This window comes from Aethalodelphis obliquidens, unplaced genomic scaffold, assembly GCF_003676395.1.
Source record: "Aethalodelphis obliquidens isolate GAN/ISIS:26980383/991018 unplaced genomic scaffold, ASM367639v1 scaffold3, whole genome shotgun sequence".
NCBI lineage: Eukaryota > Metazoa > Chordata > Mammalia > Artiodactyla > Delphinidae > Aethalodelphis > Aethalodelphis obliquidens.
In genome coordinates, this window is record NW_020837947.1 from 74,193,374 (window position 1) to 74,208,882 (window position 15,509).

The window sequence follows — 15,509 nt, forward strand, 5'->3', positions numbered from 1 at the left end:
ACAGTGTGTTTCTAGCTTGCTCATAACAAGCACAATACCAGGTGAAGCTGGTCTCTCCTATTTCTTTGCTGCTCCAAAAAAAAAAAAAGTGGGGTGGGGTAGATGATCTGTAACTGTGGTAAATAATTTAGCACTCCTATTCATCTAGTCTGTTTAGGACAACCATACTGGGCCTACTACAACCAGAGTAATTCAGAAGTTTTGAGACAAACAATTCTGAGTAGCTTTCTTGGTCTAGCAGGTATTGAATTGATCCTACAACCCCAAGACTCAATCTTACCAAGTTGCTTCTCGGTAGTCACTGGCAAGAGTAGACAAAATGTAAGTTAGACCATTGCAACGTTAACTTTTAAAAACTGCTGTATCTTAAAAAGAAATTCTAAGTCTTCTTAGACTTTAACACGATATCCAGTTCAAAAACATTTCCTGGTTAGTCCCTGGGATTTATCAAGTGGAATTTGACCTGGATCGTATTTAATGCCAACTAAGCAGTCACAGCCATGATTTTACAGCAGCTTTCCTTGCAGAGAAAATGGTGGATCATATATCTGTTCCAGTCATGTAGTAATCAGTGGCATGCTTTCCTTCTGGTTGTAGTCCTGGGATGCAAATCTCAGGCTGGGATGTCAGCTTTAGCATTCAACAAGTTCTTTAGAATAGGAGGGAGAGAGAACACAGGTGACAGGGACTAAATTCTTCTGTTCTTTCCATTTCTTACAAACTTCCTGCTCAGAATCAAAAGGGCAGGTCCACCATCAGGACACTGAGAATAGCGGAATATCTTAGGCAGCACTCTGAGTTTATTCTATTCAAGACTATTCCCAGCTTTGGCAACTAAAAACTCTAAAAAAATGTGAGCAGGGACAAGGATGCAGAAAAGAAGCCTTTGCCCTAATGAAGTCGACAGGTTCAGTGTTTGTCAGCACCCACTCCAAAGGAAGGAGAGATTTCACATGCCAAGTACAATTCAGAGTGAGTCTCTGACAGCCCCTTTCTCGTATGTACTCTGTTCTGAAAAATCACTGGTGTTCATATATGGAATGAGAACATGTATCTATGTTACTCTGAAAATCCGGAACTGTGCATTGGCCAGAAATATGAACTGGCAGTGTCAGAGGACCGATGAAAAGTAACACAGGAAAAAAAATTAAAGTGTGCAGCAATATTAGTATCTTTTAATATGCCTCATCAAGGGTTCACAAAATATATCTAACCGAGATCTTCTTTTCTCGAAAAATACAATCCCTTTGCAAAATATATAAGCAGCTATTAGTTGGAGGAGCTGCGTTTAAAAATATATGTGCACTTACACATAATAAGTTGCTAGAGCTGAAATGCCTTCAGGTACGAGTCAGATAATGTCCCTATAAATTAACTATCAGTGCACCTCTTTAAATATATCTTTTAAGTCATCTTACACATTAGGTGAAACTTTTCCTTTGTAAGAGATAAAGAAGCATTTTTTTTCCCAAATAGCAATTCTTTTCATCCCTGTCAACTGGTTCTGATCACACATTGTTGCAACAGTGATTTCTGGAAACATCTGTAGGGGTTTGGAGGATTTATGGGAGGTAAGAATTTCCATTACCAAAAGGAGGCTAGAACATCTAAGTTTTTCCTACAGTTATGACAAAGCACTGGAATAGTGACGCCTGTGAATCTGCAGCAAAGATCTTTAGCCCTTTGTCAACCAACATTGCTTTTTTTCCTTTCTGATCAAAATATTCTAAGAGCCTGGCAGACTAATTTCAAGGACACCACCTAGGCGGCCTGAAGAGAAGCAGGTCTGAGCAAATCCTGGCATCAACTACAACCCAGGGCAGATCCAGTACTTTCTCTCTGATGGTGCCACCTGCTTATCACTCAGTTATTCAGGAGGCACACCTGTAACAGGTGACAGTACCGCCGGGTGAGTGAGGCAACTGCAGGCAATTCTGAAAACAAGGAAAAAACCCACCACGGTCCTGATTTGGTTTAAAGCACTCATGCAATCCCATTAGACCCATGTCTTCCCAAAACACCTTTTCCGTGGCAAGCAAAGTTACTGATAATGCATGTGGCTTCTGTCACAGTGATGCATTAGGTAAGCAGGTGTGTGCTGAGTACCAGGGGCGCTCCAAAATGCATCTCCGTCCTCTTCCGCTTGTCTTCGCTAAGGTTCCGCCTATTTATTTTAAAAAAAAAAAAAAAGCCAGTTATTGCATTGTGCGGGCAAGAAATTTCACCCTGGCGGTGATATTTTAAATGTCAGGAACAGAGATGTTGGAAATCACAATAAATCACCGCCATGTGATGGATAAGAGCAAATAAATCCTGGGTTCAGGGATCAGAGCCCAGAGTTAAGTCACACCCACCTGACCTGCCAAATATAAAAGTGGAAAGAAAGCCACGTGTTTTCAACAACTGAGGAAACTCCTCTGAGGTACTGTTCCACTCACATCTGGGTGAGTGGCGTGGCCGGGGGTTACCTTACTCAGGGGCCCTGCGGAGGGTGACCTGAGGGGACGAACGGCACTGGAATGGCCATACCTATTGGTAAATAGCTGATACTCCTCTCCCCCAAGTGCTACCATGATCCAGCCACTGGATGGCTGACCCCTGGCATCGGCTGGGAGTGGGCCTCTGAGACCTGCTCCCCGGCTGGTCAGTGCTCGAGGTTTACTGGTGGTTGCGTATTTTCAATATCACCCCTGAATGGCAGGGATCCGAAAGCAGAAACTTCCATTTCAGGCTCTGCTTTGAATCTGTTATGATAAGAAAACTGATGATTTTCTACCTGAAAAGTATTGGTGAAAAGGCCTTCTTTTCTTTTCGGTAGGTACCACGGTGGGCTCCAGCTGGCCACAGAAGGATGTGGGACCCCCCTCCGCCCCCCACCAGGGCTGCAACAATTCAAATTCTGGAGAAAAGTGGGAAATCTGTATTTTAAGTATCAGCAACCCACCTGAAGTCTTTAAAAAAGAGTCCGTGCAGGACAAACACATCCAGAACCAATGTGGCCTGCAGGCCGCTATTCTGTGGCCTCCTACCCTCCTCTGCCCCACCCACTTTGGAGAACTGCCCAGGGTCTAGAGTTGGGTCTGTGAATGTTCTTTTCCTACGGACCTTCTCTGCCCTCACTGTGTGAGAGCAATTAGATGCTAATGGAGTCTTTAGACGTCCCCTGGCGGGCCTGCTCGCCTGGTCTTTCGTGTGTGTACTGCAGAGAGGGTAGGAAAGGAGACAGGAAAGGGGGCTCCATCTTTTGGTACATCACACCCGTGAATGCTCCGTCTAGGCCTTAGAGGGTAGACTGTATAATGAATTACTACCAAGGTACAAAATGACTAACTAGAAAGGGGGAAAATGCTGACTCGCTCTTAAAGATATTTGCACTTCTTTCCTACGGAGGTGAAGTATGAGTTGCTATTAACCCTTAAGGCCCTGAATGGCTCACGAGAGGGGATGGCACACACACTGGCACCGTGGCCTTCCACTCTGGTTCCGTGGGCCCCTGCTCATGTCTGACTGACTCAGGTGCCTGAAAGCGGGGGGCTGAATGGGTGGAGGTGCCTAGCGCCCTCACTGACCGTGGAATGGTCTCCTGCAATCAAGCAAACCTCAATGGCATCAAGACCAACTCCAATCCCATGACCGTTAAGTCATGTGAGAATGCATATCCTACAGGTCACAGGTTTCCTGAGAAATTTCTAAGAGAATAAGTATTTTCAAAGAGTAAAAAAGCCAGCCCGAAGCCTCTCAAAGGAACCTACATCTTCAGGGAAAATGAGAACAAAGATGGCAAGCACGCAGTATTTTTCAAAGGTTTTTGCACAGACGCTGGTGTCCGCTGGATTTATGCATCCGTTAGACTGCTCCCACCCTAGTTTTTTCCAGTTCTCTGAAGATAAATCTGGATGGTTTACATGTCTTTGCATGAAACATGTTACAAAAATACTTTCATTTTCCTAAGTATTCCAATGTTCCATCTTTATAAAGATAGTTTTAAGAGCCTTTAAGGGTTTTCTGTGTGGGTTTTGTCTCTTTAAAACATGTGCACAGAAACCACCCACAAGCATCTGTGGACTTACTGATGTATAACAAAGCATGATTTCACATCGGCGAGGAACTACAGGTGCTGTTGTATAATTTTTATTATTGATAGTCTCTGTCTTCCTCCCACAAGTGTTCCAGAAACGGCACAAATCCTGGGTAGCCTCAAAAGACCTATTACTTACAGATATCAAAGTTCCCAGCAATGTACTTTCATTTCAATTCAGTGTTACAAACAGAAGCTTTAGAATTCAGTCTCAATTTGAAATACAGTCAAAACCTCAATTGCTATGTATATAAAGATTGCAAGGAAATACACCGAAAATGTTTATGTGGTTTTCTCTGGTGACTTTTTATTTTCTCCTTTGTACTTTTTTGCATTTTCCCAATTTTTCTACATGAGCCTAGGCTACTTTCATAATCAGAAAAATATAGTATTTCTGAAGTGGAAATAACAATCAAAATACTGCCTTATTTAATAAAGAAATATTATTTTTTATTTTGAAAGTGAATCCACGTGCTTCACAAAGTTACCATAATACATATCATCTATAGCTCTAAATATTAGAAAAGTTTGAGCCTTTTACATTTGCTAAAAGACATATGACATAATAAAGTGGCTTCAAAAACACTCTGATTAGTTTAGGAATTGCCCTTTTTTTCAAGGTTGACCATCTGTTACTGCAAACCACGTCCCTTCCAATGTAAAAGACTTAAATTGCAGACGACCTTAAAAACATGGCTTTGATTCTATTTCAAAAAATGTAAAGTAATGTGAACTTGCACTTTAAAATAAAAAGCACCTACTGTTTTTTGCTACCTTAAATTTTTCTTGGAAGAAGGAGATATAAATTATAAATAAACTGAATTTTAAATAAGGATAAAACTCTAATATACAGCAACAATTGAAAATGGGAAAGAAAAAAAACTGGCTTCCTTGGGTGTCTTTATTTACCCTGAGCAGTCCTAACTGTGGATTTGAGAAAGCAAAAACTGAAAATTTAGGAGACTAGATATGCACTCCTTCAACCCCAATCCCTAAGAAGAACTCAAGAAAGATACATTTTACAACAAGAAAAGATTGACCTACCTTTGATGCCAACTGTGATTTGAGGCCTAAGAATGAAAAGACTGTGTTGCTTTCCTTGGATTCAAAGAAACTGTCATAATCCTAGAAAAAAGAGAAGGAGAAAATAAACAAAAGCAAATGATTGTATTTGGTGCTGTTGACAAAGTCTCTATGTAAATAAAAAAGGTACCACTACTCCATCCAGGCCAGGGAAAAGGTACATAAATTACCGGATTTGCTCTGTTTGAGCCTCAACATTTGAGCATGATGATGAAGGTAACAACTTTTTAATCCAAAGTCTGTGGCAGGATTAAAATGTAAAACATTGAGGACAGAAACCAAATCAGAACATGCTCCCTCGAGTGTCAAACTAACATTTCTTTGTGTGGAATCACTCTGACAAGGTTTTACTTAAGCATTTCAACCTGAAAGGCTGCCTCCCAATTCCACTCTTGATACTTTGTTACCTAGGGCTTAAACAACAAAAAAAATCACTGTGTAAACAGAAAAGCCATAAAGGTCTCCGTGTGTCAAAGTTGAGCGCTTCTATTCCGCTTTTGAAGTTTTCCACATTCCTTGAGACTGTCTTCAGAGAGAATAAAAAGATCAAACAAAAACTAGAGGAAACTATATTCTCTATAACATTTATCTTTACCTCACAGAATCATTTTTCTCCTCCTTCTTTCAGGAGAGAAGCCATTAAGGAATTCTGGCCAATGTGTTCATCCGTTGTTTTCTTTTCAAAAGCTTGCATGTGTTAATACTATTGGACATAGTTGCTAAGGCAATGTGAAGCAGTCTTAAAATTGGAGAGAAATCCCTTGGATAATTTTAGGCAGAGGGTAAACAGCACAGGCAGACAATGATGAGAATCACCTGTAGGCAACTGCTTTGTGCTTAGCGCCAGATCATCAGCACATCCTTTAATCCCAGCTACCGCCCACCAGGTTAGAGACTCGCACAGAGCAAATAAATACGGTACCCAAGTTTGACAGCCCATACGTAACAAAGCTGAGATTTGGGCCCAAGTTTCACTGGTGTTGAAATCAATGCTTTTTGTATGCTATGATGCTTCTTGCCCAAGAGGAAACCAGGTATGGGGTACCCTGTATATCAGAGTCACTGAGCCCTCACGAACCCACTGCTGAGCTGGGTCAATGGCATGACAAATACTTGTGAAACCTGTTTAGGAATCTGAACGAGAGTGGATGACTTAGAGTGGAGATCTGCTTCTTGCAAAGCAGGCCTCAGCTGAAGAAAAATCTCTGAATTATTTGACTCTGTGTAGAGACTCTCTTGTCCAAGTGCTTTCGCAAGTTGAGCCTCGTGTGGTTGGAAGGCAGCTTGATTGCAGTTCCCGGTCATCTCAGCCTGAGGCCTTGCGGGCACTGCTCCTGATCCTGAAGCGGTCACTCCTGCTGTCATTTCGGGTCAGCCCTGAGGCCAGTCACCTGCAAAGGGAGGCCTTCCTTGACCATGCCGAGAAGGAGCAACACATCTGAAGGGGGAGGCTCAGCAAATACCTCCTTGGAAAATGGCATTTTAGGCTGAAATGTGAAGAATGAATAGAATTGGCCAAGTAAAGGGTTGGGATAGGAGCCTCTGAGACGGGAAACAGCACCGGGGAAGAGCGGAGCTGGCAGATGTGACCGGGATCAGCAATGTGCCAGACTCTGTAAACCCAAAAAACGATTTTGAATTTTATCTTAAGTACAAAAGGAAATCACGGACGGGTTCTGAGCAAGGGAGCAGAATGACCTATTTCCTTTAAGAAAATCTCTGCGTTGACTGCGTGGGGAATGGCTCAGAGAGAGGGCAGCAAGAAGAGAAGCAGGGACAAGGGTGAGGAGTGCACTGGGGGAATTCAGGTAAGAGACAGAGGCAGCCTGAACCAGAGCCACTGTCATAAATACAGGATAGGACAGACTGGAGATATATTTTGGAGGATTGATCATACTCAATAGTGTAATTGGTGTAGAGGGTTAGGGAGAATTAAGAATTAAAGCAGCTCTCGGGCTTTTCTCGGGCTTCCCTGGTGGCGCAGTGGTTGACAGTCCGCCTGCCGATGCAGGGGACACGGGTTCGTGCCCCGGTCCGGGAAGATCCCATATGCCGTGGAGCAGCTGGGCCCGTGAGCCATGGCCGCTGAGCCTGCACGTCCGGAGCCTGTGCTCCGCAGCGGGAGAGGCCACAACAGTGAGAGGCCCACGTACCGCCCCCCCCACCAAAAAGAATCAAAGCAGCTCTCGTACAACTCATCATCAAAAAACAAACAACCCAATTAAAAAGAGGTCAGAAGACCTGAATAAAACTTTTTCCAAAGAAGACATACAGACGGCCAACAGACACATGAAAAGATGGCCAACGTCGCTAATCGTCAGGGAAAGGCAAATGGAAACCACAATGAGAGATCACCTCACACCTGTCAGAATGGCCATCATCTAAAAGACCACAAATAACAAATGTGGTCGAGGGTGTGGAGAAAAGGAGCCCTCATGCACTGTTGTGGGAATGTGAATTAGTGCAGCCACTGTGCAGAACAGTGTGAAGAGTCCTCAGAAAACTAAAAACAGAACTACCATATCACCCAGCAATCCCACTCCTGGGCATATATCCGAAGGAAAACGAAAACATTAATTCAAAAAGATTTATGCACCCCAATGTTCACTGCAGCATTATTTACAACAGCCAAGATACGGCAGCAACTTAAGTGTCCATATCAACAGATGAATGGAGAAAGAAGATGTGGTATGTATACACAATGGAGTATTACTCAGCCATAAAAAAGAATGACATTTTTTCCATTGGACTTGCAGGGTATTATGCTTAATGAAATAAGAGAGAGAAAGACAAATACTGTATGCTATCACTTATATGTGGAATCTAAAAAATAAAACAAACTAGAGATTATAGCAAAAAAGAAACAGACTCACAGACATAGAGAAAAAACTAGTTGTTACCAGTGGGGAGAGGGAAGGGGGAGGGTTAAGGTAGGGGTAGGGGATAAAGAGGTACAAACTACTATGTATTATAAAATAAATAAGCTACAAGGATATATTGTACAGCACAGGGAATATAGCCAATATTTTATAATAGCTATAAATGGAGCATAACCTTTAAAAACTGTGAATCACTACGTTGTACACCTGAAACATTGTAAAAACTATACCTCAATTAAAAATTTTTTGGAAAAAAAATTTAAAGCAGCTCTGAGCTTTGTGACTTGATGGGAAAGACCAGAGAAAAAGCAGGTTTGAGGGTAAGGTTGGAGTTGAGTTTTAAAATGTTAAGTTTGAGAAACTGTATGAGACACTGAGTGAAGACGATCTCAATGGGGCAGTTGGAGGTTCCGACTGACTCTAGGTATTACAGGTTTCATAGAAACTTATGGAAAATTGTATAACTTTTAATAAGAAAAACTATGTCTCAATTTGATGTAGAATTTTAGGCAAAATCCCATGAACTGAAAATGTTGTTACCACTATTCTTTGTAACAAAGACAGTTCCAAATGAGTAGCATTTCATTGACCTGGGCTCAAGAAATAACCCTGTTTGACCCACACCTTCTCTATCTGATCGTTTGTTGTTTATATTCAATGTGGTAACAAGAGGAAGAGAGCTAAATTACAGCCAGCTTATCTCACCCTTTTAGATATCCACCATATGAAAACTGGTGTACCTGTTTCTCTCTACACCATATTCTGCCACTACTCGGTCTAAATTCTTTCCCTAGGGAATCTCAATCGCAGCCACGGCTCTAATTAAACTCAGATCCCCAGCTCTGATTCTCCTCTCAATTCTGGTTCCATGTAAGCAACTAACTGTTCATAATAGACTATTAAACATAATGGGTCTAAATCGCAATTCATGCTTTTCCTTCCACCCCACAAGCTGGACCTCTCAGAAGCCTGGCACCACCATCTAACGGGCTCTACCAGGCAGAAATCAAGCATCATAGGACTCCTCTCTTCCCTCAACCAGTAACTACCTTACATATCCCTTCAACCTCTCTGTTTTTCTACATCAGTCTCATTGCCCTGATCCAAGCTAGATATCTGCAACGGCACCTCAACATACCAACCCCTCTACAGTATACCCTATCTCCCCCCACCCCCCCGAATCATGCTCAAGTGAAGATAGACTGATCCTTTAAAAAGGCAAATTTGATCAAATCATCCTCTGCTTAAGTCCTTTCCTTCAAGACTTCTTATTGCTCCTTGTGGGAGAAGAGGGGTCTTGAACTTCTACCTGCACCAACCACTGTCTGGGTCACAGCTTCACTTCTGGGAAACCGAGTGGTATATACACTCAGTCAACTATAGATGAGATGTCCAGCAATCTACTAGCTGAGTTACGACCTTGACCAACTCCTTTAACCTCCTCAGACTGCTTCTTCCTTTCTGTATCAGATACGACCAAAGTCCCTTGAAGTTCCAGAATTCTAAAAAATAATGGAGCATTCAGTGGAGTTGCTCTTAAATGGGCTGTTAGCTGTGTCCAGATGTGAAGTCCAGCCTATGTATTCCAGTTCCTAGTGATACCTGTTTGAAGAGCTTACCTCTCTCTGAACAGGAAACAGGTTTAACCAAATAGGAAAGGGAAAGGGCAAAAGTGAGAGAAAAAAAACTAAGGACTAGTCAACAAAATGTCGTCCCTGTTCTTGAATTCTGAAAGGGCTTTACCTGTTTCTACCTGATGAATAATCTCTGATGTCAGTGTGAAAACGCAAGAATGAAAAAACTAATAATATAAGAAATAAAAAGTGAGAAACAGTGCCTGACTCAATGTCTATAAATGCAGTGTGAATTTTACTTTAAAGACGGAAGTGCTGGGACTTCCCTGATGGTCCAGTGGTTAAGACTCCACACTCCCAATGCAGGGGGCATGGGTTCGAACCCTGGTGCGGGAACTAAGATCCTGCATGCCGTGCGGCGAGGCCAAAAAAAAAAAAAAAAAAAAACAGAAACAAAAAACAACAATAAAGGAAGTGCTAACGTGAAAATACAGTGCATGCAAAAGATCAAAAGGCAAGTTACGAGACTTAATATGTATCATTCAGGTTGCAGTGTTTATATTAAAAACCTTAATCTTAAAATGATTACAATCCTCCAAATCACAAAGCTAGAAATAAGGTCAACTTTCACAAGCGAGCTTCATACACATAAAACAAAACAGAGAATACATACGTGTAGAGAAAATTTGTAAACCAACCATTTAACCACACTGAACCAAAACTGTTCTCATAAATGTTAGTCACCAACAAAGGTATTTAGAAATGTCAGATATTAAGAAATCTCAGAATGGCAACATTTCTTAGTTATATAAAAAATTCTCTTGAACTGTATTTCTGTCATAAAAGTTATAACCATTATTTTTAGTTTATGAACCTTTAACTCAGGGCCACATCACCATGGCTGGGGGACTTCTTACCAAATATTAAACTGGATGCTCCCAACAGTTTAGAAATTGTCACCCAAGGTAATTAACTCCCAAAGTGACAAACATAAAATTTGGTAATTAACTTTAAAAGCAATCATTTTTAAAAGTCAACGTGAGAATAGTACCTGACACACACCAGGCAAACTGGGGGATGAGTTGTGTCTGCTAATGAATGACCGACATGCCATGTTTTAGGTAATCTCATGCTAATAATGTAATCTGATTAAATCCTATTTCTACTCGATTACTTACTGATTTAAAGAATTATGTAAAAAATTTACTTTCTGACATACAAAAGCTTTTGAATGGCCTGATGAATCTCAAATTGTAAGAAGTTAAATCATCTTCTTTGTCATGTTGACGCAAAGAGTAGATGATTGATAATTTAAAATCTAGAAGTTCTGAATACCCTCTTTTAGAGGTAATAAACTAAATACTATGATGTGAAATAATATGAGTAAAATAGTATTAGGAATCTTAAAATCACTTTCTATTAAGATAGAAGTTCTCTTATATTCTGGCCTTAGACATTCCCCAATAAAAGAGAAAGATCTGCTTCCTTATCAAATTCATTTCACTTATCAGGCTTATATTTTAAAAGAAACAAACCACACTAGGGCTTATACTGCAAACGTTAAAAGCACTGTATTTTAAAAACTCACTATAAAGTTTCTAAATGGGCTTGTTGAATTCCGTATAGTCAAAGACACTCTCTCTGAAGTGTTTGCAAATACATGTCTGCAAATTGAACACTGTAAGACAATCAACCTCCTGTGACTATAAAATATAACGATCAGTTAATATCACCTTTGGAGGAGAGTACAAATACATAAAGCATATTCAAGAAAAAAAATCATTCAGTTTCAGAAGCTGGAACATTTTTAACTACATTTAAAACAAAGGCTGAAAAATTCACTTTGTTTCTAGTGCCAAATGAAAAGAAAAAATTCTGGATTACAAAGATATCAGCATAACTGAGCACTGTTACTAATGGAATATTTATCTAAATGCTACAATTTTAAGAAGAATAAAGCAAGCTAAATAGCTGTTAAAAAGAAAAAGAAAAAAAAAAAAGGCTTCCATTACCTACACTTCTGTTTGCGTTTAAGTGAAAACCAATGTTAGAGACACTTATAAGCTCATGATAAAATCTACAACAGGTAGAGCTCACAGTAGTCTCATTCTTCCACAGAGCTTACTTAAGGACATTACCCGTTCCTACGGTTAGACTATTATGGACTGGACAAGCATTTGAGACAAAGGCCTTAAAGTTCTTTGCCCTTTTCGCGTTCCCTCAGAGAACAGCGAGGAAAACCCACAGTAGCCACTCTGAAAAGCTGCATCGCTTCCCACGCTAAGTCGATAACAAGTGACAGACCCATATTATTTCTACATGCCAAGGGCCTTTCCAAACAGAAGGTTGCAGGGAACAAAAACAACACGTGGCCCGCAAGGCAACGGTGGCAGCAAGCACTTCTAAATGAGCCAAAGCAAATGTGGTTTACCCCAAAGGAGAGATTAAAGAAAAAAGTTCCTCCTAAGACTACAAGAGCTACCGCTGCTGCTGCCAATGGGCAGAGACTCCTTCCTCCTGAAATTTCTTTCAAGCCTGAGGGTAGCCTCTGAGCAGAATTTTTTGATTCAGTGGTTAAGGACCATTAATGCTATATTCCATTTTGTGAAATCTTGATAGAGGAGGAAAAAATATTTGACAGCTCCAATCCCGGTAGGATCTAGAAGATGTAGCTGTCTAAAACAGCTTCATTCAGCAATTTTTAGGCCAAATACCAAAAATACGAGTAAGTCCAAAGCTGAAGATTTAAAATTCCTAACACATTTAACATTTCTGACCATTCTGATACGAGATGGCAGAGCAAGCGAATACGTCTACCCAAGCACCCACTGAAATCGGATGGGAAACAATTTTGTGCTAAACACAGGAAAAGCAACCAGCAATAAAAGTTTAAGAAATACTCAGAGGAGTAAGTGAAAAGGCTAAAATCAATGAAGAAAATCTCATAAATATTTGTGTCGTCTTCAAGCCACAGGAATTTAGTAAAATAGGATTATACACCTTCCTCTGTGACCACTCACACAACTAAGCAGTTCTGTAGAGAATATTTATACGTTTATAACAATATAAATGTGTTATATTTACATAGTATACAATAGTTATCATAATTACAGATGAGTATGCGACTGTTATAAACTTTAGCAATGCAGTGTGTGCGTGTACATGTGTGCAAGTCAAAACGGGGGAGAAATGAGAGAAGCTATAAGAATGCAAGTTTCCCCCCTTCCAAAGAAAAAAGTAAATACTATCTAATTTAAAATCAAGGAATATAGGGCTTCCCTGGTGGCGCAGTGGTTGAGAGTCCGCCTGCCGATGCAGGGGACACGGGTCCGTGCCCCCGTCCGGGAGGATCCCACATGCCGCGGAGCGGCTGGGCCCGTGAGCCATGGCCGCTGAGCCTGCGCGTCCGGAGCCTGCGCTCCGCAACGGGAGAGGCCACAACAGTGAGAGGCCCGCGTATTGAAAAAAAAAAAAAAAAAAATCAAGGAATATAGCTATTAGTCTATGAAACACAGAGTGGTGGTAACTTAAAACCACAAAGCAGAAACTCATAAAAGAGGCTACATCTTGGAAATCTGGGGGAGACTGACTTTTCACTTTGGACCCTCCCGTCAACAGACTTTATTGTCTTAACATTGATATTAACATGGCCTTAGTGTTTTAACAGTTTTGTTTTCTTTTCATTAACTTAAACTGTGTAAGGCTCAGAAAACAGGAAAATTTTAACAAAAGGGAAACCGCCAGTTTGGGTATCAGTTAAGATACACTGCTAAACATGCAATTGGGGTGCCCTGAAATTGTCTGGACGAATACTGAAATATTGAATATTTCAATATTCAGAGCACAAACCATAATTTTCATGAAAGACATGTCCTAGGGATTCATCACTGTAGAATACTGAGACAAACATCTCAGTAAGGTGAAAATGGGAGATTAAACATTTATAGACAGAAAAATAAAAACTAGGGTTATATAGAAGAGATAAGACTGCAAAGAATATCTAATTAAATTGCTATGCTTCTGGGCATCCAGCAATTAGCGATAAAGAGAATTGAAATCTCCCTTCCCCACCACCCTTTCCTTGTACCTGTGAGGATGCCGCATGAGATCACGTATCGTAAAACATCTGAAGGAGAAGATTATCCTTGATTAGATAACTGATCTTTTAGACGGAAAACCTTGGAATCCAGATTTTCAAATTCAGATCACAAGTTTCCTGAGAAAACTCTACCTGTGGGGTAGGCAAGCTTCTAATAGAGGTGATTTACCGAAAAGATTTCATTGTAGAATTTAGAAGAAGGTTCAGTAAGCTTGCTTTTGAGAGATCTGGCTTTGAGTTTTATTAATAAACAGGAATGGAAATGTTCAGAACCTTGACAAGGCGAGACCCAACAGAATGGGTGAGCTACCTGCTTGGCTGAAAGTACGCGGAGCTATTCACCCACTTCTAGAACCAATTTTTGTTAAGTATGTTCTGCGTTCCCAGCTTCCTGATAGGTACCAGATACTAAGATAAATATGCCACGTAGCCTGCTGAGGGTGAGTACAAGGAACTCAGAGACCAGCAGAAGGCAAAGGCATGAAAAAACATTCTGTGAACTAAAGGTCATAATAGGAGTAATGACACGCAGGTTTGCTGGGCATGGGGGAGGGGGAGGAATAACCAGAGTCCTAGTTAATTAGAGAGAGTCAAGAGCAAGGCTCGTGTGAACTGAGCTTTGCAAGGGAAACAAAGACAGAATTATGTAGGAGGTAAAACTTACAGGATTTGGTGACCAAGGGAGTATGGAGATGAGGAAAATGGGTGTGGGGTGACTTTCAGGGCTTTGCCTTGAACCTACATAAATAACATCCCTACTTTAGAGACAGACCACATCTCCTGTGGATAATGAAAATTTTTGACTTTAACTTTCCTTTTTATTTTTCTTATGGACTCTAAACAAAGTTCTATTAATTACTGCAGACAGTTGGACTTCAACATAGGTGGGTGATGATTACGTTAGTTCTAATAATCCACCCAGGGAAATAAGAGGCAACCTCTAAAAAATTAGTTTACAATGACATGGAAGCTATTTTTGTTGGGAGAACAAAGCAGGGCACAAAATGGTATATACACTATGATCATTTGTGGATTTTGGTAGTCGTGGAGAGTCCTGGAGCCAAACCCCTAATCCCCTGCAGATACCAAGGGTATGTGTATGTATGTGTGTGTGTTGTGTGTGTAATCTTTTTTTTTTTTTTTTTTTGCTGTACGTGGGCCTCTCACTGCTGTGGCCTCTCCCGTTGCGGAGCACAGGCTCCGGACGCGCAGGCTCAGCGGCCGTGGCTCATGGGCCCAGCCGCTCTGCGGCATGTGGGATCTTCCCGGACCGGGGCACGAACCCGCGTCCCCTGCATCGGCAGGCGGACTCTCAACCACTGCGCCACCAGGGAAGCCCTGTGTGTGTAATGTTGTTAAAAATAAAATTATATGTATGAGGCAGGAATTTGTAAAACTAATAATTAAGGGAGTTGGTTCTTCAGCTTCCCAAAAGATCCCCAAACACACTTAAAATATATTATCCAGAGACAATCTTCTCAAGAGTCTTACATAAACACTGCACTTGGGAACAATACAACTGCATACATTTAGGTATTCTTGTGGTGTGCTTCTGAACCTCTACCAATGGTTAGAAAATGCTAACACATCTTGTTTCCTTTCATACCTAAGAAAGAAAAGGAGAGGATACTCCACAAAGAACCACTGCTGGTCATTTAGCTTTTCTGTGCCTCGTGAAGATTAGTCTTAACCTGTCTGTCGTCTACTTTCAGGCTCCATTAACCTACGTAATATGGGGAAAGGCTGCCATAGCTGGCCCCCAAATCATTACTTGAACAAAACTAGTCAGTAGCTTT

The 15,509-nt window shown here is 41.0% G+C and overlaps 1 protein-coding gene across 1 annotated transcript in view; it reads right to left on the minus strand.

The window, feature by feature from the left end:
• Positions 1 to 1,147: 1,147 nt before the first annotated feature.
• SH3BGRL2 (SH3 domain binding glutamate rich protein like 2) overlaps positions 1,148 to 15,509 on the minus strand; it is a 50,855-nt gene continuing 36,493 nt past the window's right edge. The window contains exons 3-4 of the mRNA XM_027091966.1: positions 5,123 to 5,203; positions 1,148 to 2,164 (exon numbers count right to left, since the gene is read on the minus strand). Of these exons, the coding sequence (XP_026947767.1) occupies positions 2,153 to 2,164; positions 5,123 to 5,203 (93 nt within the window). The 3' untranslated portion in view covers positions 1,148 to 2,152. The remainder of the gene's footprint in view (positions 2,165 to 5,122; positions 5,204 to 15,509) is intronic.